Source organism: Mus caroli, unplaced genomic scaffold, assembly GCF_978045245.1.
Source record: "Mus caroli unplaced genomic scaffold, Mus_caroli_1 scaffold_11, whole genome shotgun sequence".
NCBI classification, from domain to species: Eukaryota; Metazoa; Chordata; class Mammalia; order Rodentia; family Muridae; genus Mus; species Mus caroli.
The window spans coordinates 34,431,844-34,451,987 of record NW_028227266.1 but is presented as its reverse complement, the minus strand read 5'-3'; the positions used below and the strand labels follow the sequence as shown (position 1 = coordinate 34,451,987).

General features: G+C 44.2%; 1 protein-coding gene across 1 annotated transcript; it reads right to left on the bottom strand.

The window, feature by feature from the left end:
- Window positions 1-341: 341 nt before the first annotated feature.
- On the bottom strand, window positions 342-16,056 carry Tmem218 (transmembrane protein 218). Its single transcript, XM_021172386.2, has 4 exons — window positions 15,871-16,056; window positions 5,189-5,299; window positions 4,278-4,380; window positions 342-1,087 (listed from the first exon to the last, which is right to left on the bottom strand). Exons 2-4 carry the CDS (start codon window positions 5,296-5,298, stop codon window positions 953-955), a joined length of 348 nt encoding a protein of 115 aa, XP_021028045.1. The 5' UTR covers window position 5,299; window positions 15,871-16,056; the 3' UTR covers window positions 342-952.
- Window positions 16,057-20,144: the final 4,088 nt, after the last annotated feature.

Sequence of the window (20,144 nt, the reverse complement as noted above, 5' to 3'; positions counted from 1 at the left end):
AAGGCAGGATGGCAAGTTTAGAGCCTGTCTGGGCTACAGAGAAAGTTCCAGGCCAGCCTAGGAAACAGAGCAATTGTTCTTCAAGACACAATGTAAGTAGAGGGATAGGATGGATGAGTATGTGTACAAGGACCTGGGCTCAATCTGTAGTACTGCTGTAGGACAAAAGGAAAAGAAAAAAGAAAAGGCCAAAGCCCAAAGTGGACTCATACAAAATACTCAATACTTAAATAAGGCACCCAGAGGCCACCAAATTTGGGAGAAAAAGACCCAAGATACATGGCAGGAAGACAGCTAACATTTCCATACCTCCCTTCTAATCTCTAAGCAAACACTAAATGTAAACATAACAAAGCTGTAGCCAGGGGCTTGAAGAGCAAGCCCTTTGGTAGCTGTTTATTGCTTTATTAGAATTCAGACAAGTGCCACACAGTCTTTACAGAGCTCTGTGGAACTGCACATAAGGAATGGTCAATAACCGCTGCCTAATACATCTTCCATACTATCTCATTAAAGCAAATTTGTGTTTGAATGCTTCTCTCTTCCAAATGGTTCCAAATACTCAACTGAGAACTTATAATTTATACGTTATTAAAAAGGACTGGCTTCTTCTGTTGGACAACAAAGCCCAAAACTCCTTTTCCCCAAATCTACTACTCACAGCTTGACTGAACAATTTACCCAAAGCGGATCACTGTGATTACTGTTCATTCAAAACAGACAGACATCCTGCATGTGGGTTCCGAGAAGACTGCTGTACCTGTCTTGATGGTGACAATTTACATCCATGGACCCTGCTTTGCCACTGAGTTTCTGGAGGCCAGGGCTCAGGAGGTTTGCCTTAGTGACAAATAGTTATCCCTCTGGTCTGAAGACATGAAGGTGGTCAGGTTCCAGACTGCCTTTGTGCTCATCCGTGATGTCAACATGTCCCGTGTTTCCGTTACTATGCTCAGCAGGACCTCAGTGGTTTGGCATAGATTGGCTCCAGCACATGATGAGTGAGAAGCAGGAAGAGGCCTCCAAGAAAGACAGCACTGAGGAAAGCCAGCAGGACATAGCGGCCAATGAAAAAGGTGTCCACAATCTGGAGAAAGAAAGAAAACATCAAAACGGAATCGTTTGCCACTCCAGCGCCCTGCCTGTGTGAACCTGATGATATCTGATGGCTGTGCCCAGAGTTTCTTTGTAACTTCAAGTAGCATCCTGCTCTGGATTCCTTCTGCATTTCAATAAGAAAACTTTCAGCTTCCTAAGCAGAAAATACAAGGTTTTCACAGAAAAAGAGGAGGAGGTGGTGGTGGTGAAGGAGGAGAACTAAGAGGAGGAAGAGCAACAACAACTAATAATGATAAGGAGCAGGAAACAAATGGCTCAATTTAGGGGAAAGAGTAGCTTTCAGAATGAGGTGACCCTGAAGCTTTCATCAGAAGAGTTCTGAACCCTAATTGCAAGGGAGTGAGGGAAAGTGGCCACTTATCTAAGATATTAAAGCACTAAAAGGGTATGGAACTTGCCCCATCATACAGTTGGTTGCCTAGTAACCAGTCATATGGGAAGCCCTAATTCTACTGGTCTTTGTTGACAAAAATCTGTATCTGGTATTGGCTCTGCCCAGATGTCTGCTATCTACTTCCAGGGAACAGAGCTCTGTCTCCCCAAAGCTAAGCAGTGGTGCTTAAATAGGTAGGGAAAGCAGGTATTGTAAACCAAATGAGTGCCTAACTTATTTCACAGAAACTATGAGAAGCCATTTCTTGGAGAGATTCCCAAATACCTGACAGTAATGGTCACAGTCTAAAGAAGGGCCCAGAGATCCTAATCCCTAGAGCCTGTGAATTCATGGATTGCATGACAAAGTGGAGTTAAGATTGTGACCTGGAAGTAGGCCAATTAGCTTGGATTATTCCATCCAGGGAGGCCCAATGTTAACAGAGTCCTTAAAAGCTAAAGACATGCTGGAGGCAGAGGTGGGAGGATCTTCACTGTAATTCAGACCAGCCAAGGCTACTACACAGTAAGACCTTGTCTCAAGAAACAAAACAGGATGAAAGAAGCAGCAGAAAATACGTTCAGGAAAGAGATGTGAGATGGACACAGTCAGAGAGGTGACACACTGCTGGCTGTGCAGATGGCCATAGACAAAAGCCATGGGCCAGGCACTGGCCTTTATAGCTGGAAGAAGTCAGCAAGTGGGCATTCTTCCAGAACTGCTGGAAAGATGCACAACACTGCCCACCCTTGGATATAACTTGGGGAGATTAGTGATGGACTGCTAACTCACACAACTGTAGATAATAAATCTACAGTAGAAACCATTATGCCAGCAGGAATTTGTTACAGCAGCAACAGAAAGCTAATACAGTGTAGATGCACAAACTACCTGAATAATCTAAGCAGTGGTAAGGGTGAGATCCAAAGACATCAAGAAGAAGGCTGTGGCCACCCCAGCTGCTCCAGAGACTACCCCAACAGTCAACTTACAACCAAGGTCAGTTTGATAAAACAGCTTTAACATAACTTTGACCTTGGCTCTGGTACTGAACAAGTCTCTCGCGGGCTACATGTTTGCTCGCTCGACTGTTTCACTTTTTAATTAGCCAATTAGCAGGCCTTGGGTGCAGAAGGCCCAGGCCATGTATTATTGATACACTATTGAGCCAGGCTGCTGCAGGGGCCAGCTCTCAGAACCTGAAAAGGAAAACTCCGATTCTGCTGGCCATGCTGACAAACATATTTTGCTCAAGCCCGATTGTCTCCTGAGTCTGAAACTCATGTGACAGAAGAGAGAGATTGATTTGGAAAAGGATGCTTGCTCTGTGCCTTTTCTAGGAGTCACATCTGCGATAATTACAAATATGGCAGTGCGTATCACTCTTTTCTCCTAAAAACAAAGACACTGGGGTAGGCCAGTTGCAGAGAAGAGCCTGACACCCATGGGAATAACTCCTGGAATCTGTGGTAAGCATAATTTCCCTTAGAGTTTCCAGAGCTCATTTTCTTCCTCTCGCTGTCATTAGTCTTACGTAGAGCTGGAAGTGTGTGTTCATTTTACATTAAAAAATTATGTAACTTTTGTGGACTATATCAAATTGACAATCTCTCAGGTCTGGAAAATCGTCTTTGATATTCTATTGAGTTCCAACAAGTGTGATGATTTTTGGGGGGTGAGGGGGGGTGTGATTTTTTTTTGAGACAGGGTTTCTCTGTGTAGCTCTGCCTGTCCTGGAACTCACTCTATATACCAAGCTGACCTCAAACTCAGAGATCCACCTGTTTCTGCCTCCCAAGCACTAGGATTAAAGGTATAGGCACCAGTGCCCAGCATGTTTGAAGATTCTGAGGACAGAACTCAGCTTAAATCCTTGCTCTGCTTTTTCCAGGACAGTGTGAATCTGGTCAGGTCACCTGACCCTCTTTCCCAGAAAACGATAGTACCTAACTTAGGATTGCTGTGTGGTTTCAGTGAGACAATGTAAACAAGATGTTTAGCACAGGTCTCAGAATTCAGTAATCCTTTGAGAATGCTAGCTATTAGCATGGCTTCTACTTCAAAATTAAAATAGCTATTGGAAAGAACCAGAATGCCACAAGAAGATGTAATGGGGCAGACAGGTCAGTACCCTTAGCAAGAGCCAGTGGGTCTGAGACCAGCCACACATGGTAGAACCAGAGCCCCATGTCAGGAATGAACTAGACCAAGTGAGATCTGCAGAAATGGGGTGATGACAGAGTTGATACAAATCTATTTCCAGAAGTAGGGGCTGGCAGCTGTGGTCTAAGGGATGAAGACGTCAGTCATTAGCATAGAACGCATCTGTAACTTCACCTTCTGCTTCCCGTGGAAAGACTCCTCTTACCCACTGCTCTTGATGGAAATGATTCTCTTGACACCACAGTGGGAAAAGTCAACTTCAGGATGGAAAATCATGTCACTCAGCACCCTGAGAACACACTCCCATTCTGACCAGGATCTGAGACTCTGAACCAATACTACCAGGAATGGGGAACACCACACTTACAGCCTAAGCCAGCCAGTTCCTAGTTCCTAACTCTCTGCCTGTCTCTAAGGAAGGAGTGGCTCTCTGCAGTCATTCAACTTGATGAGAGTGGCAAATGATGGCCACCAGGTAAATCACTGCCTGGTGACCCTGCAGGTGAGATTCATAAGACCCTTTTCCTGGGCAGCTCCCTTGGAGCCCCATTGTTGTTTGAACAGCCACAGGGTAGAGTGGAAGGGCTGAGATTAGGGGCAAAATGAAACCAAATAGCTTTACCTTCATTTCTCCTTCTGGGGCTGGGAATTCACTGGCTCGAGGGAAAAGCAATAGAACTGTAGTAATGATCAGAGCTCCGAGGAAGACAAAGACGATGGAGAACCTGGGAGCAAAGAGACCTGAGTATCAGAAGCATTGCACTGCGGACAGTCTAGTTCTAACTGTGCTGACTTCTAACTGGACAAGCCTGTGCTGGCTTGTCCCTGGGGGCACGGTCCCTGAAGGTTCACTAATTCTTCCACCTCAGATAGGTGCCAGCAGGGTATATTCCTACTTATTCCTGGTAACTCCCAATTCTTAACAATGGGAAGTCATAGTTTTCTGCACAAAGTGTCTATTCATGCATACAGACATACACATCCCTCCCATGCCCACACACCTTTGTTCTTTCAGACCAGAATACTTCGACAAATACTGTAGCTCTCCATTTATTACTGACATGACTCTGACAGAGTGTGTATCTCAAGTGTCTCCGGGATTAGGTTATGGCTTGCTACAGAGGGCCAGGCCAACTCACTGTAAACGTCAGTGTCTGTGGGCCCAGGGTAGAGCCTTAAGGATTGGACCAAGCATGTGCCATAAATCTGAACAATTAGACAAAACTTCTACCTACAACTCCCAAGGAACTCAATAGCAGTCAAGGTGGATTTTCTTGTCAGCTCTGGTCTCCCTCCCACCCTCCATCTTCTCCACAGTGAGAACTGAAGAACACGCTTCCGTTCCCCTCCCACCTCTGCCTCAGAGCATAAATAACACAGTTAGTGCTTATGATAAGAGGTTAAAATGCAACTCGTTCAAACTGCCAGTAATTACAAAAATGATCTTCTGAATTCTAAATGTTTAATGAGCGTCAGCGATTTTTGCCTCTAATTGCTTTTACCTAGGACTCCTGGCTGGAAAGAATGCCTTACCTAGCTATCCCAGAGGCTCTGGATAACAGCACACACAGCAGCAGCACCAGCACCCAGATCAGAGCGAGGAGGAACACGCCAGCACCCACTCCGAGTACCATGCCAGTCATCCTAGGGGACAGAGATTAGCAGCATTAGCCTCTGGTTGCCCCCCCCCACACACACACACCTCGTGTGCACTTACTGTTCTTACAACACAGAAAGCCTGAGCTCAGTATGAGGAATCTTGATGGCCAGTATGTCAGGAGGCTCACTCATGGTGGGTCTTTAATTTTCAGGAATGTCCAGCCCCAGAGTCCCTTAATGAAAACCGGCAATGCAGAACCCAGAGCTTTCTTTATGTGTGAATAGGGGTGGGGACTTGGGAGTGGGGGGAGAGCAAGGCTGCCTTCTGCTCAGCCTATTGTCATTTCAAATTCTGGCCTCTTCAACTCCACTTTGACTTTTGGAGCCCACATTAGAAATCTGAGCTCTTTTCCTTCACAAACCCTAACCAAGTCTTCTCTGAAGGCTGCAGAAAGCCAAGGCTTCAGTTAAAAATGAGGTGTGAACTTGGACTCAGCAGGCAATCACAACACAGACATTTCCACTCTGTTGTCAAGTTTTCATTCACAGAAGAACAGACATCACCCCTTTGGGTACATAGGATATGCTAAGTGCTTTATAAGACCTGGCCTGTTTAGTCATGGCAATCAGAAAGGTATTACATCTGAGCGATAAGAGGCAAGTTAGTGTTGGTTTCCTAGTTGTGGCTCACAATAGGAACTCCTTCTTTCAGTTCTTGAGACCACAGATCTAAAATAGAAGTGTCCAGGCGGCCACGAGCGACCCACCCCCCACCCCCCCAGGATCTAAGGGAGGATGCTTCCTTGGGTCTTCCAGTTTCTGGTGACGCCAGGCATTCCCTGGCTTGTGTCTCCAGTAACTGTCATCTTCACAGGACATTTCCCTTCTCTGTCTTCTGTCTGCCCATTACCGCCAGATTTAAGTTCTAACCCCACGTGCAACGATCCTTTTGCCAAATAAATCACATGTACAGATGTTGAAAGTAAGGATATCTCGGGGGCGGGGCACCATTCACTTCACTAATGAGGCAACACCATTCTAGATCAGGTTCCTGAGTTTCCTTTTTATAGCGGCAGAGACAGATCTTAGGAAAACAGCTTCTTCCTCAGGTTTCTGGGTTTCTTTGCCTTATGATTTAAACACAATGGAAATAGACTGAGGTGTTCCATTTTAAGCTTGTTGGAAAGAGACTCTAAGCATGGACTGGGAAAGGAGAGGAGAGGGGGAGGGGAGGGGAGGGGAGGGGAGGGGAGGGGAGGGGAGGGGAGGGGAGGGGAGGGGAGGGGAGGGGAGAAGAAAGAAATTTCTTCAATCACCATTGTGCTGTGCCCACCATGGAAAGCATTGTGCTCCTAGAGATGACAAAGGTAAATAAGACACATATCCCAGCAGAAGCTTAAGGTCTACTAGAGAACAATGTGATGCAAACACCTATCCATATTATATACTTACTTGCAGCAAAAGCAAAGCATATTGAGACAGTGAGAGGGTTATGGGTGGTACCAGCACTTGCACACTTGGGAAGCAATCAGTGTGGCAGGGTGGTAGAGTAGAGGGAGTTCCCACTTGCCTCTGTCATGCTGGCAGAGCACTATGCCCTCATTAAGAGCCCCATGGACATCATGTCACTGACTGCAGCACAGAGTACTTCCCTGTCTTCAGATCTCTGTACTTGATGTTTCCAGAGGTAGGATTCCACCGCCAGCCCCCAACAGGGCAGGCACCTGCTATTTGGTGATTTTTGTTGCTGGACTGGCCTCTCCTCATAGTTCATAATGTGGCTTCATCAGAGGAAGGTCGTCCTCAGGCAGCCCTTCCCTGACTTGTCATCTAAAGTAACTCTCCAAAAGTTAGTCTCTCTTTCTTTCAGAGCACTCTCCACTGTAGTTAATGACCCAGGCTCTTGCAGACCAGGCAAATGCCCTATCTGATGATCTATAGCCTCTGCCTCCATGGTTAGCTCTTCTAGCCATTTGTTTACAAGTTCATTTTCTATCTTTTTGTTTTGTTTTGTTTTGTTTTTTTGAGACAGGGTTTCTCTGTGTAGCCCTGGCTGCCCTGGAACTCACTCTGTAGTCCAGGCTGGCCTCGAACTCAGAAATCTGCCTGCCTCTGCCTCCTGAGTGCTTGGATTAAAGGTGTGTGCCACCACTGCGCGGCTTCTATCTCTTATTTCGAGATTAAACTCCTGAAGACTGAAACTGTTCTGCCCACCCTGTTCTCGCCAGTTCTCAGCATAAAGATTATGTAAAACAAATATTTGCTGGTGAGTAAATGAAGCCATGCTGACCAGTCTGCTAAATTCGGGTGACGGAGAGATAAGGCCACAGTGGCAGGTTGTAGACAGATGATGGGAACTGCTGGTTTGCTAACGGGGAGAAGATGGGAACTGCTGGTTAATGCACTACACTGGGCTAACAGCAGAAGTGCCTCACAGAACAGCGGAAGTGCCTAACAAAATGGAATTTTTAAAACCATACGTGGAAAAAGGTAACATTCTACAGTGTGTTAAATTTAATGTACCCTCAAAGCCCGATGGGTAAGCTGGAACTGGGATCAAAGTCCGCAGTGGGATCTGACTGGAGATGGAGGCCTAATAGGATTCTCCAGTGGTGCCTCAGCCCATGGCGCAGGGACAGCTCATAATGCACAAGGACAGTTCCTAACGCTGGAACCTCAAGGGGCCAAGCCATGTTTGAATAGATACTGAAAAATCGGCTAAGGACTTAGTTAAAGCTGGCCAAGTGACTCACTCAGGCCATGGCAAAAATAGACCAACTGGAAAGAAATCTAAATCCTAACCCTACACTCTCTGCAAGCAGAGTTAAAGCATCATGGGGTTCCTAATAGGAACTACAATAAAAGTGAGAAACCTACAGGATCCCCAAGAGGCTAAAGTAAAGTCGCTGTTGGGATACCACTCAGCAGGCATACAAGGTTCCTCAAGAATAAATCTCAGCAGACTAGGGAGGTGCTTAAATCGGTGACGTGCCTATGCCTACCGCTCAAGCAAGTTCCAATCTCTGGTATTCATGTAAAGCAGTGGTGGCCATCTGTAACGCCAGCACTGGGAAGTGGGAAAGGAGGGTCCTGGAGCTCACTGGTGGTCAGTCCAGCCAACTGGTGAGCTCCAGGTCCTGAGGGAAATCCTGTCTGAAGAAATAAGATGGAGAAGCAACCAAAGAAGACATCTGGCATTGACCTCTGGCCTCTACCAAACACTTGCATATTAGTAACAAGAACTATTACACACACAGGAACACTTGAATACATACATGCACACACTTACATAAGCATGCACCCAAATTACACACAAAAATTTTAAAGAAAAAATAAATACAAAACAGGCTGGGAGGGTGGGATCAATGGCAGAGCAGTTGTCTACCACAAATGAGGCAGTGGCTGCAGTCCACTGGGCCACACAGAGTGTGAAAGTTTTCACTTTATTATGCATCAATGATCATAGTAAATGCAATCACCGCAGAGTTGACTGCTGAAAGATTCTCATTCTGGATTTTTTTTAAAGTAGCTCTTTACATAAATGACAGGAAAGGCAAGTGAGAAAACACTGAATTTGAAAAAGACACACAAGGCAGACACACAAAAGACACAAGCAACGACAGGGCAAGGAGGGAACGGAGGCAAAGACACCGAATACACACAGAGGTCCTAGCTTCATAGTCACGTAAACAGGCTAGCACTGCTGAACTGCACACTGCAAATGGCCAGGATGGAGAACTTCATCTTGTGAGGTTCGCCACAAAAGGGTGAAACAAAATAAAATAATGGACCAATATTTGTAACAAGAAAGCATATGTAAAGGTTTGAAAGTATCAGTAAGAACAGGATTGAGAGAAATAATTTAGTCTGAGATGTAACCTGGAGGACATATGAACCTAACCACAAAACCTCCAAATACACAGTCAAACAGACAAGAGCACTACAATAAATGGCACACCCAAATTAATGGATTTTACTATTATTTCAGAAATAGATAAGAGAAGAAAAAAAATGAGAACCAACTTCACACAGAGGATGACTGGTCAATACATGTAAAAAGTCCTTACCTCACTAGCCACCAAAAAAATGCTAATTAAAAACCAAGTGAAGAATCTCTATGTCTAACCAGAATGGCCAAAAGGATGATGGCAGACAGTCTATAGGGATGCAAAACATTATGCACGCGTCCATCATGGGCATGGCAGCATCTGACAGTATGGGTGAATTTCACAGGCATCAAGCCAAGGGCAGAGTGAAAAGTTCACTGTAGACTCACTCCAATCACATAATGCTCGAAAACAGGTCCAACTGCTCTGTTTACCTTGAGTGATGGGATGGGGCCTGGATGATAAAACTGTTCTTTGATCTGGGTGTTGGTCACCTGACTTTGTAACTTTAGTAATCTGTATCTAGATATACATAGTGGGCTATGCCATTTCTGTCTGTGTTATATTTCAGTACAAAACCTTTTCTGAGATGACTCAGTGGTCATTAGAGAGTTAATAAAACAAAGAGAGCTTTTTTTTTTAAAGTGAAATACATTTTTTAAAATATAGTGATTTGGGGCTGGTGAGATGGCTTAGCAGTTAAGAGCACTCTTAACTACTCTTCCGGAGGTCCTAAGTTCAATTCCCAGCAACCACATGGTTGCTTACAACCACCTGTAATGGGATCTAATGTCCTCTTTTAGTGTCTGAAGAAAGCTACATTGTACTCACATACATATAATAAATGAATCTCTGAAAAAAAAGGTAGTGATTCTTTACGATACATGAATCTACACAGTCACATACAACATATGACAGCCAACAGAATGTGGTACCCCAGCATTTCACATCATTTAGGGGTTGTCGGGGATAAAATGAAAGTGCTGATGTGAACCAGGTGGTCACGAGCCCCCCCCTCTCGATTTGCTTATTTATTTTATGTGAGTGCACTGTCTCTGTCTTCAGACACACCAGAAGAGGGCATTGGATCCCATTACAGGTGATTGGGGGCCACCACGTGGTTGCTGGGACTTGAACTCAGGACCCCTACAAAAGCAGTCAGTGTCTTAACTGCTGAGCCTTCTCTCCAGCACCATGATCTATCTCTTAAAGCTAGGTGATAGGTGAGGCGATATTGCCTTCACTATCTTCTAAACATCTGAATAGAGTTCAAACTGGCATAGTAAAAATAGGCGGGCATATGTACACATGTGTAAATAGGATTAAGTACAACACATATTTGTCAGATTTTTGCAGCTAAAATTATGCAACTTTATGCAAGGACCTTTGAAAAGTACCTGGATAGTGGAATAAAGCAGGCTTCACAGAGAAGTAATTCACACTTTCAGATGGGGATGGTTTAATTAAAAGATCTCAATTTTTCTTAACGTGAAAACTCAGTGCAATTCTAACCAAAATCCAAAAATACTTCTTTTTTAAGGAGTGGGAAAATGAATCCTAAATTCACACAGGAGAGTAAAGAGCCAAGAATAGCCAACACCACTCTGAGAACAAGGAATGGCAATGTGCTTTTCTTGTCACCAACTGCCACAGACATGTTATGAAACCAAGGTAATTAAAACAGTGTGACAGTGGGACAAAGATACGTGGACCAATTGCACGAAACTGGAAGCCCAGACACAGATCTGGGCATTTGTGAGATGCTCCCTAGAAGTGGCTGGCTTCATGGCCCAGTTCATAAAGGGTTTCACAGTGGTGGTAACACAGATGATTATCTAACCAGGAAACAATAAAACTCGACCTCTACTCTGTAGCATGTACAGAAGTCGATTTTTAGTGGAAGTAATTCATAATGAAACGGCATATGTTTAAGTGTATGAACGTTCGGGCTGACGACACAAGAATACATAATGAAGTACAGTAGTCAGATGCTCGCCTAAACTTAGCATCACCATGAGTGCGAACGAAAGCTCCGCATGCAGACCATGCAGGTGTGTTGTGCTGGCAACTCAAATACCACGAGCTGTGCTGCCTTCAGTTAGATGATTTTTCTAGACTAAGGAACAAGTTCCAAGCCACAGATCAGTATAATTTCCCCTTGAATTACATTCCTGGAAATTACACTTCACTGAACTGTGCCAAAAATTACATTATGTTAACACACAAAAAAAAATGGAGTTAGGTTCTAGGCCCAGATAATTATTAAATGAATATCCTAGAGGGCACTAGAAAAAAAGTTATACAAGATGCAGGGTGATAATTCATTTGAGGACTGTCCCAACATTTTGCAACATTCAACATTCTCAGCTCTCTGGCATATTCCAACCACAATAATAACTAAATATGGCCTCACAGATCCTCAAATGTCCCTTGGCAGTACACACCTCCGTTGAAAGTTCAAAAAAATAGTTCTAGAAATTCTCATATAAGGAGACACACGTGAGGACATTGTAATTTCAATAGCAAAGAGGACGTAAAAGCTGCACACCTATTAAATGTATTTATTATATTCTCATCACGAACACTTCGAATGAACAGACATGATCTATATACACAGACACATGAATATAACTCAAAAGCAGTGCTGAGTGACAAAAGAAGGTTGCAAGCCAGAACAGTGGCCTGCATCTGTATTATCAGGGGGGCTGTGTCTGTGGTAGAAGCCTGAGGCAGAAGCGTCTCTAGATCCAGGCTAGTGAGGCCCTGTCTTAAACAAACACAGACACAAATACACACACACAAACACAGAAGCAAATCAACAGCTGCTCTTTCTTTTTCCTCTTCCAGGGACAGGGTTTAGAGACACTCGTCATGGCCAAGTGTTTGATATGCTGTTGTAGGTTTTCCTTCAGTACAGCCTCTAGAAAACTAGGTTGTCTCAAGCCCCTAGCAGCAGGATGGGTCACCCTTATACCAAGAAGGTTGGGAAAACCTAAACCCACAGGCAGGGTACATCCAGGCAGACTTCAAGGGGCTCCTGCTGTAAGACATAAAGTCCTCATGAGATTGCCTAAGACAAAGCAGCAGGGCAGCAGGACCTGGGGTGGTTCCACAGGTGCTAAGTGTGTCCGTGACGGGGTCAAGTGGCTTTCCTTATTGAGGAGCAGAAAATCATTGTGGACCCGTTGAAGGCATGGAGTCAGAAGGCAAAATAAACATGGAACTTTTTAAAGTAATAAACTAAAAGAAAAACATAGCTTGAGGGTAAAAAAAGTAAATAAAAGTAATCTGTAAACTGAAATCTGAAGTATATGATTTACATTTTGATCTTAAAAATTGAAGTTATCTTCAATTATATACATATGTACACATATACACATATATATACACATATACATACAGCAAAAATATAATGGCTGGGGAAATGGTTCAGTCAATAAGGTGCCTGCTCTGGAAGTGGGAGGAGTTAGATGACTAAACCCATGTAAGAAATGCTTTTAACTCCAGTGCTGGAGACGCAGAAGACAGGAGGATCCTTGGAGCTGGTTGGCCAGCCAGTCTAGCCTAGTCAAACTCTAGAGCAATGAGACCCTGTGTCAAATGAAGTAGACAAGAGTTCTTAAGGATGACACCTGAGGTTATCCTCCAGCTTCTGCAGGCACACACATGTTAAGTGCGCCAACCCCAAACACACATAATAAACAACAACAACAGAACAACGAGTATAAATTGTACACAGCAATTCTGGTAAGTGTCTCGGGGAGGAGGAAGAAACCAGAATGGGACCAGCAAAGAGAATAGAAGGAATTTAACAATTTGTGATGCTTCATTTCTTTAAGATAAAAACCATAAGCAGAATGAGAATATTTATTAATCTGGTTGGCAGACTCCACTACTTACTACATTCCCCAAACTAGAGATTTCAATAGCCTCTAGTTCTTAAACACTTTGTGAGACTTACTTTTAAAATTGTTTTCAATGTTTATTTTTATTGTGCGTGCATTGGTCTTTTGCCTGCATATATGTCTGTGTGAGGGTGTCAGATCCCCTGAGACTGGAGTTACAGAGAGTTGTGAGCTGCCATGTGAGTGCTGAGAATTGTACCTCGGTCCTCGGATAGTGTTCTTAACTGCTGAGCCATATCCCCAGGCTGAGACGTATGAGACTTCTTCATTTTTATAACTAATAGCTAGGTTTAGTGGTTTCAGGCTTATACCACGTCCTGAGTTACTGACGCAGAAGAATTTCAAGTTCAAGACCCAGCTGGGCAATTTGGTAAGACCGTTTAAAAATAAAGTTACCAAAAATAAATAAACAGACAAACATGAGGGAGGGTCAGAGTTACCCAGTGGCAGAGCTCTTGTTTAGAACCAATTTCCCCCACATCAGAGTGTACCTTACAGGATTTGGGAGCAGAGAGCAGAGAGCAGAGAGCAAAGAGCAGAGACAGGTGATGAGTTAGGAGACTATCACAGTTCTCCAGATAAGAACACTTATCCTAGCTATGGAAATGGAAAGGGGTCAAAAGACATATCAGAAACAACTAGCCTGACTGGCTGAGCTGATGGGCTTCTTTGAAGGAAATGTCTATTTAGGATTAGCTGTGCTGTTTTGGATATCATACAACAACCTGGAAGACATGAACAAACTCTTATCACCTAGAAATCGGGATAAATGACAGCGGAGGCTGGAAACATCAGAAGCATTGATCTTCCATCCCCACGGATGCTGACAGGCTCAGATGACATCAAGTTACACCTATGGGATGTACTCTTAAGTGATAGGACACACAGCTCCAAGCCCTTCGTAACCAAACCATTCTTTTGGGGTTCTTTTAGATTTTTTTTAATTGGTGTGTGTGTGTGTGTGTGTGTGTGTGCCTGTGTGATGTTTGTGCCGGCGCTCATGGAGGCCAGAAGAGGACATTAGATTCTGAAACTGGAGTTACAGGGAGCTTTAAGCCTGGACTGAGCCATCTCTCCAGCCCCAGTGACCTTCTGATTCCCCTGCATCTACCTTCCCTGCGATTACAGTGGGCCACTCCCTGTTTATGACACACTAGGGGTAGAACTCAGGGCCTCATGCATGCTAGGTGTGACTGTGCCATCTGAGCTAAAACACCAAGTCTTGAGAATAGCTAAATTATTTGTTAGTGAGATTTGATTAAAACAAAACAAAACAAAAAAGTCCATTTACTTAAGACACAGAATACCATCCAAATATTCTCTGAGAGTTGATGCTTAAGCCGACACAATTTTAAGAGTAAATTCTAACTTGTTAGAAACAAGTAACCTAGAGTAGGAAAAAACAATTTGTATAAATTTAAACACTGTGTAGCAGTTGACAAAAGCAAGACAAGGTCACGTGCTTTGTTGTTTGTTTTTCTCCCTGTGATGGAGGCTGTGAGGTTCCTTATAAAGTTCTCTGGACCCTTTTGAATCTATATGTCTTGAATTCTTCCTCCACCTAAGGTTGGTTTGACAGCCCCTTTCACCCAATTTCCAGGGAAAAACAAGCAAACAAACAAAAATCCTGCACCCTGGGCTCATTGGATGAAAATCGTGCCCACCACTAGGCTGTGTGAGGATCTTTGTTTGGTTGTTTTTGTTTTTCGGAGACAGGGTTTCTTTGTGTACCCTTGGCTGTCCTGGAACTAGACCAGGTTGGCCTCAAACTCAGAGAACTCTCAGCCTCTGTGATTAAAGGCGTGGGCCACCTCTGTAAGACAAGCTGAGAATCTTAAGGGAGAAAACTAATACCCGTTTCTTGCTGTCTGGGGCAGATGGAAATTACAGATAAGGCAGTGTGGTTTAAGGCTGCTGGTGGATGATACCTTGCCCGTACCCCCAATTTCGGGACCAAGTCCTTGAACGCAATAGAAATGAAAGGTTACTGGACAAGATTGCCTTTCTGGAGAAATCTCCCCCCCTCCCCCCCTCGGTAAAGCATTGTAGACTTGGCTAGCCTCGAACTCACAAAGATTTGACTGCCTGTGCCTCCAGCGTGCTGGGACTAAAGATTAACGCCACTACACCCAGCTCTCTTTTTAACTTTTTTTTTTTTTAATTGCTTATTCCAAACCTTCAAAAATAGTTAGAATGGCCTGATGTGGTAGTACACATCTGTCATCCTAGCATTCAAAAGGCTGGGGCAAGAGGACTGACCGTAAGTTTTAGGCGGCCTCCCGGGGATATTTAGCAAGGCCTATCCCAAAAATCAACAAACTGGAGGAGTGAGAGCCTGAGAGCCTACACTTTTTTTTTTTTTTTTTTCCTACTTTAGAAACTTCAGCTTCGTTTGGGCGTGGTGGCGCACGCCTTTAATCCCAGCACTCGGGAGGCAGAGGCAGGCGGATTTCATAGTTCGAGGCCAGCCTGGTCTACAGAGTGAGTGCCAGGAGAGCCAGAGCTACACAGAGAAACCCTGTCTCGAAAAACCAAAAAAAAAAAAAAAAAATTAGGCTAATGCCTCCTAATCTTTGTTGGTTAATCACATGCACCTCTGAGCAAAATCAACTGTCACGACCCCTAAAGACCAGGTGACACCTGACTGACAGAAAGAGGGTGCTTCAGCGTCCTGCCCTTTTTACTGGGCAGGCAGCGATTCAGTCTGCAGGGTTCACCACACATCAGCTCCCAGCACCGCAGCTGGGAACACTGGGAACTGAGCAGTAATCCCAGGCCTGCGGCCAGGATGACCTTCGGTGGTCCGCGCGCCTCCAGCCCTCACCTTCCAGGCGTCTGGGGCCAGCCTCTGGTCCTCACCCGGCTCTCAGGTTCCTCACCAGGACTCACCCCTCGCTCTCTTCACCCGGGCTTTGGTTTACTTTGGACGAATCACAAGTAGGGGTTCATTTAAGAAATTTAAGATGGACCAATCAAAGCCGCCCTTTCGGCACTTAAGGGCTTCCTCACTAGCTGACGATTGCTGTGGCTCCAGGCAACGCAAAGCGTGGTGGGTGGGTGGTGTGTACGTCAGTCTCCTTTACGTCCTCCGATTGGTCGATATGTACTGTCCTCAGTTTCGATTGGATAGCAATGCTTGTCAATCACACCTCGGTAAGGATTAAACCCTTGGACAATAACAGGAAGACGGTTTCATAGCTTCTTGCTGTCCTGATTGAGATTGCTCCGACCGATCTAGACTGCAGAGAGCTGTTCTGCGGTCTAGACACCAACTCCTGCCCCGCTATCTGTTGACCAGTCCGCAGGAGGAGCCTGGGATTGTGGGGACAATCAAATCGGCTTGGCATTTCAGGATCCCTAACATCCCTCCCGAATTGAATGCAGATCACTAGTTAAATAACAACACATTCTCCTCACTCGGCCTTATTTTATTGGTAGTTTTTCTTCCTTTAGCTTTTGACATGTACCGACAAGGCAAGGATCAGTGAAACCAAGAGACAGACTTGGGAAGAGGCCCGAGGTCACATAAACCCTTTTCCCTTCTTGCCACCCTATACTGGTCCACACTTGTGGACGAGTGTTCTTCCCTAACTGCTACTCAGAATGTGTCAAGATTTTGTATACATTCTAAAGGGTGTCTGATCAAAAGATCAGGCCAGTAGAAGGTCAAAGTCTGCCTCCTTCGTTGTGCAAGCATGAAGGGAAAACAAAAGCAATATAAGATTTGTGAACTCCGGTCCTGGAAGCTGTGTCCGTTGACAAAGTTGGGCCTGAATGTATTCTATCTGCCTGCTCGCCTGTCTTCTGTGTCTGTCTCTTCCTCTCTCCCTCTTTCCCTCTACTTCTTTCTCTCTTCCCGTCCCTTCTCTCCAGATTCTCACTATGTAACCCTGGCTGTCCTGGAACTCACAGATGTGCCTGCCTCGGCCTCCCTAGTACTGGCATTGAAGGCATGGGTCACTAGCCTGGCTTTCAGTGCACTCTTTTTCTGAATTATGAATGAAGTGGAGGCTGATTGAATTTTCTTGACTGTAGAGACCTATAGGTCCTTACCTCTTTAACGACTGAACCTTAGCTGACTTATTGAGGAGCTATGCTATTGTTACTGTAACTATGCACTATTAGAAACTGAGAGAATACACAAGAAATAAAATGTAACTCTTGTCTTAATGAGTTTTACATAGTTTTGTAATGGCAGGCCAAGGACGCAAGGTGTAAATCTAATTTATAGTTAGTTACTCCAGAGGATAGGACACTTGAGAACACTTTGTTGTTTAAACTTTTATTTCCTGTGTATGCATGTTCTGCCTACAGGCTGCATGTGTACCACCTGCATGCACATATCCCTAAAGGTAAGAAGAGGTTGTGCCAGAGTTTCCATCTCTTTCCAGCAGCCTGTCTAACTATGAACCCATCTAAGGTAATTAACTCACTGATGAGCCCTCAGGATGCAGTCACTCTTAAGCTCATCAGAGCCAGCCTTTGACATCCAAGCCATAACAAACTTTGTTAAACAGTTATTTTTTTTTTCTCTCCCAAGCAAACAAAAGCAAAAGCAACTCAGAGTAATGTTTAGTTGTTTTTCTCAAATGTGTAAAATCATTTGTTCTTGATAGAGGCGGGGGGGGGGGGCAAAATAAGCCATTAGGTGTTTTAAGTTAATACACACTATGATCTCAGGGGGACATTTAAAGTTTGCCAGTATGTTTTTTTAGTTATCAAAGTGTTCTCTGGATCAGGTGTGGGGAACACCCGTGTTCCTCAAATTTAGGAGGTTGATGCAGGAGGATCACCATAAATTCAAGGCTGGCTTAGGTTATGCTATAATGGCATTTTCAACCTATGAGTTGTGATTTCTTTCAGGGTCGAACAGCCTTTTCACAGAGGTTACCTAAGACCATTGGAAAACACAGATATTTACATTATGATTCATATCAGCAAAATTACAGTTATGAAGTACCAACAAAAAATAATTTTATGGTTGGGGGTCACCATAGCATGAGCAATTGTATTAAAGAGTCACAGCATTAGGAAGGTTGAGAACCACTGAATCTTTTCTCAAAAGGAAACAAAGCTGGGCAGGATGACACCCTTAATTTCAGAACTCAGGAGGCAAAGGCAGAGACAGAGGCAGGTAGACCTCTTGAGTTCCAGGCAGCCTGGTCTACAGAGCAAGTTGCAGGACACCCAGGACTACACAGAGAAAAAAAAAATCCTGTCTCAAAACAACTCCACCCCCAACACACACAAAACCCAAACCTTTTCTGCATGAGAGCCATGATTTTTTGTGTGTATATCTTCTCAAAAGAAAAACACTTTGTTATGTGAAACTCAAATTCCTATGGCCATAACTGACATTTGACTGCCAAATAGGTGTGCTCGTTTGTTTTTTATGTTGGTTGTGCCTAGTTTCTCTGCAACAATGAAAATTGAGCATTATCAGAGACTACAGGGTTCAAAGTCTAAAATAGTTCTGGGGGTTTTAAGAAAAAGTTGATCTTCCTACCTTAGGTGTCTGCAGTAAAGTCTGCAGTGTTACACATCTGTAGGGTAAACACTAGGGAAGCTGAGGCAGGAGGATCTCAAGTGTGAGAGCAGCCCAGGTTACACAGCAAGTTGGGACTGAGAGGCCAGTTGGGACTTTACATTGAGACCCTAACTCAATAAATCAACGAAAAATTGATGTTTACAATGAATCGGCTCCAAGTGGTTATTGGAACTAAACAGGCCTTCCTTAGATGTCAGGCAGTATTATTTTATCTCATATTGGTGGAGATTGTTACCGCTAATCTAAAATTATATACTTAGTGGACAGAGAAAGTTCTAGAAGCCTGTTCCATCAGGACAACATTTCTTCCATCTATTTCTTTTCTCAGGAAGTGTTTGCCTTCCTTGGGATGAAGCTGGTGTTCTGTAAGCTGGCAGCACAGAAAGGTCACCAAAGCTTTCATAATTTTTTTTTATCCCAGGCCTCATTTACACTAACACTGGGCAGCATATATCAATCTGTCAGATACTTTTTTTTTCATTCCACCACCCCCCCCCTCACACACACACACACACACACACTTTTCAAAAAGTATGTGGCCACTGTGTTAACCGGTCCAAGACTGGGACAGGAGAGTAAGATAACTCCAGACAAGGAGAGGTTATCTCGGCTCACAGTTTGAGAAGCGACGGTTATTTTTGGTTGGTCTCATGGTCTGGGGGCCTGTGGCAACACATCATGGTGGGAATTGTGTGTTGGAGCAAAGCTTCTTCCTTGGCTGTTGCTGGGAAACAGTGAAAGTAGAAGGAGCTGGGCTCTATAACCTCTTCCAGAGCACACCCCTCACCCCAGTGATCTAAATTTCCTCTCTTCTGCCCTATGTCCTAAAGAGGGAGGTTAGAGAACCTCCCAATGGTTTGCAGACCACAGACGCCTTTAAGGGACACTTGTGTAAACCTATAGCAACTATCATGAAAAACTTTATTCTCATATCTTCCCTTACGAAATGAATTCAGTCCTTTCTCTTTCAACCAAGGAATTTAGAGGTGCAGGTCTTATTTCCAGCTAAAGATTGTTAGGAGAGAGAAGGAAGTTTGTGGGAGCTCAGAGCACACAGTTTTAACTCTGGACTCCATAGGTAGGTTGTATGTATGCAAGGCACTGGAATTGTGTGGTTTAGTGATGCAGATGTAGAATAGCGGTAGCTCTTACACAATTTGAAAGGAAATCCATGACTCCGAGAATATTTGAAATTACAGATGCTTGGGTGGGGAGACCACTCAGACAGGTAGTGGTGGAGACTGAGCCAGGTCTCCCAGTCTGTCAGACCTTGCTTGACTTCTAATGGGAACTCTATACCTGCTCACATCAGCTCACCCAAATTTTACCCTCTGCTACTGAGAGGTGATAAAAATTCATCAGACTCACAGAATGGTTGAACTCAGATGGTGATAAAATCCCAGTATAATTCTCTCCAAAGAATGTTCTGATTAATAGAAACTGCAGAGGAACTAATTTTATGAAAATAGCAAATGGAATTGTTTCAGTTGAAGTGAGCCGAGAGAGTTGGTGCTGACGCCAAGCAGGAAGATGCAAACAACCCCATTGTG

Bases quoted from the DNA above. Each gene is read 5' to 3' on its own strand.
- Tmem218 (XM_021172386.2), bottom strand. From the start codon at position 5,298: ATGACTGGCATGGTACTCGGAGTGGGTGCTGGCGTGTTCCTCCTCGCT. The intron at 4,381-5,188 runs GTAAGGCATTCT...CTTTGCTCCCAG, and splicing joins AGAGCCTCTGGGATAGCTAG to GTTCTCCATCGTCTTTGTCT. The intron at 1,088-4,277 runs GTAAAGCTATTT...TTCTTTCTCCAG, and splicing joins CCCCAGAAGGAGAAATGAAG to ATTGTGGACACCTTTTTCAT.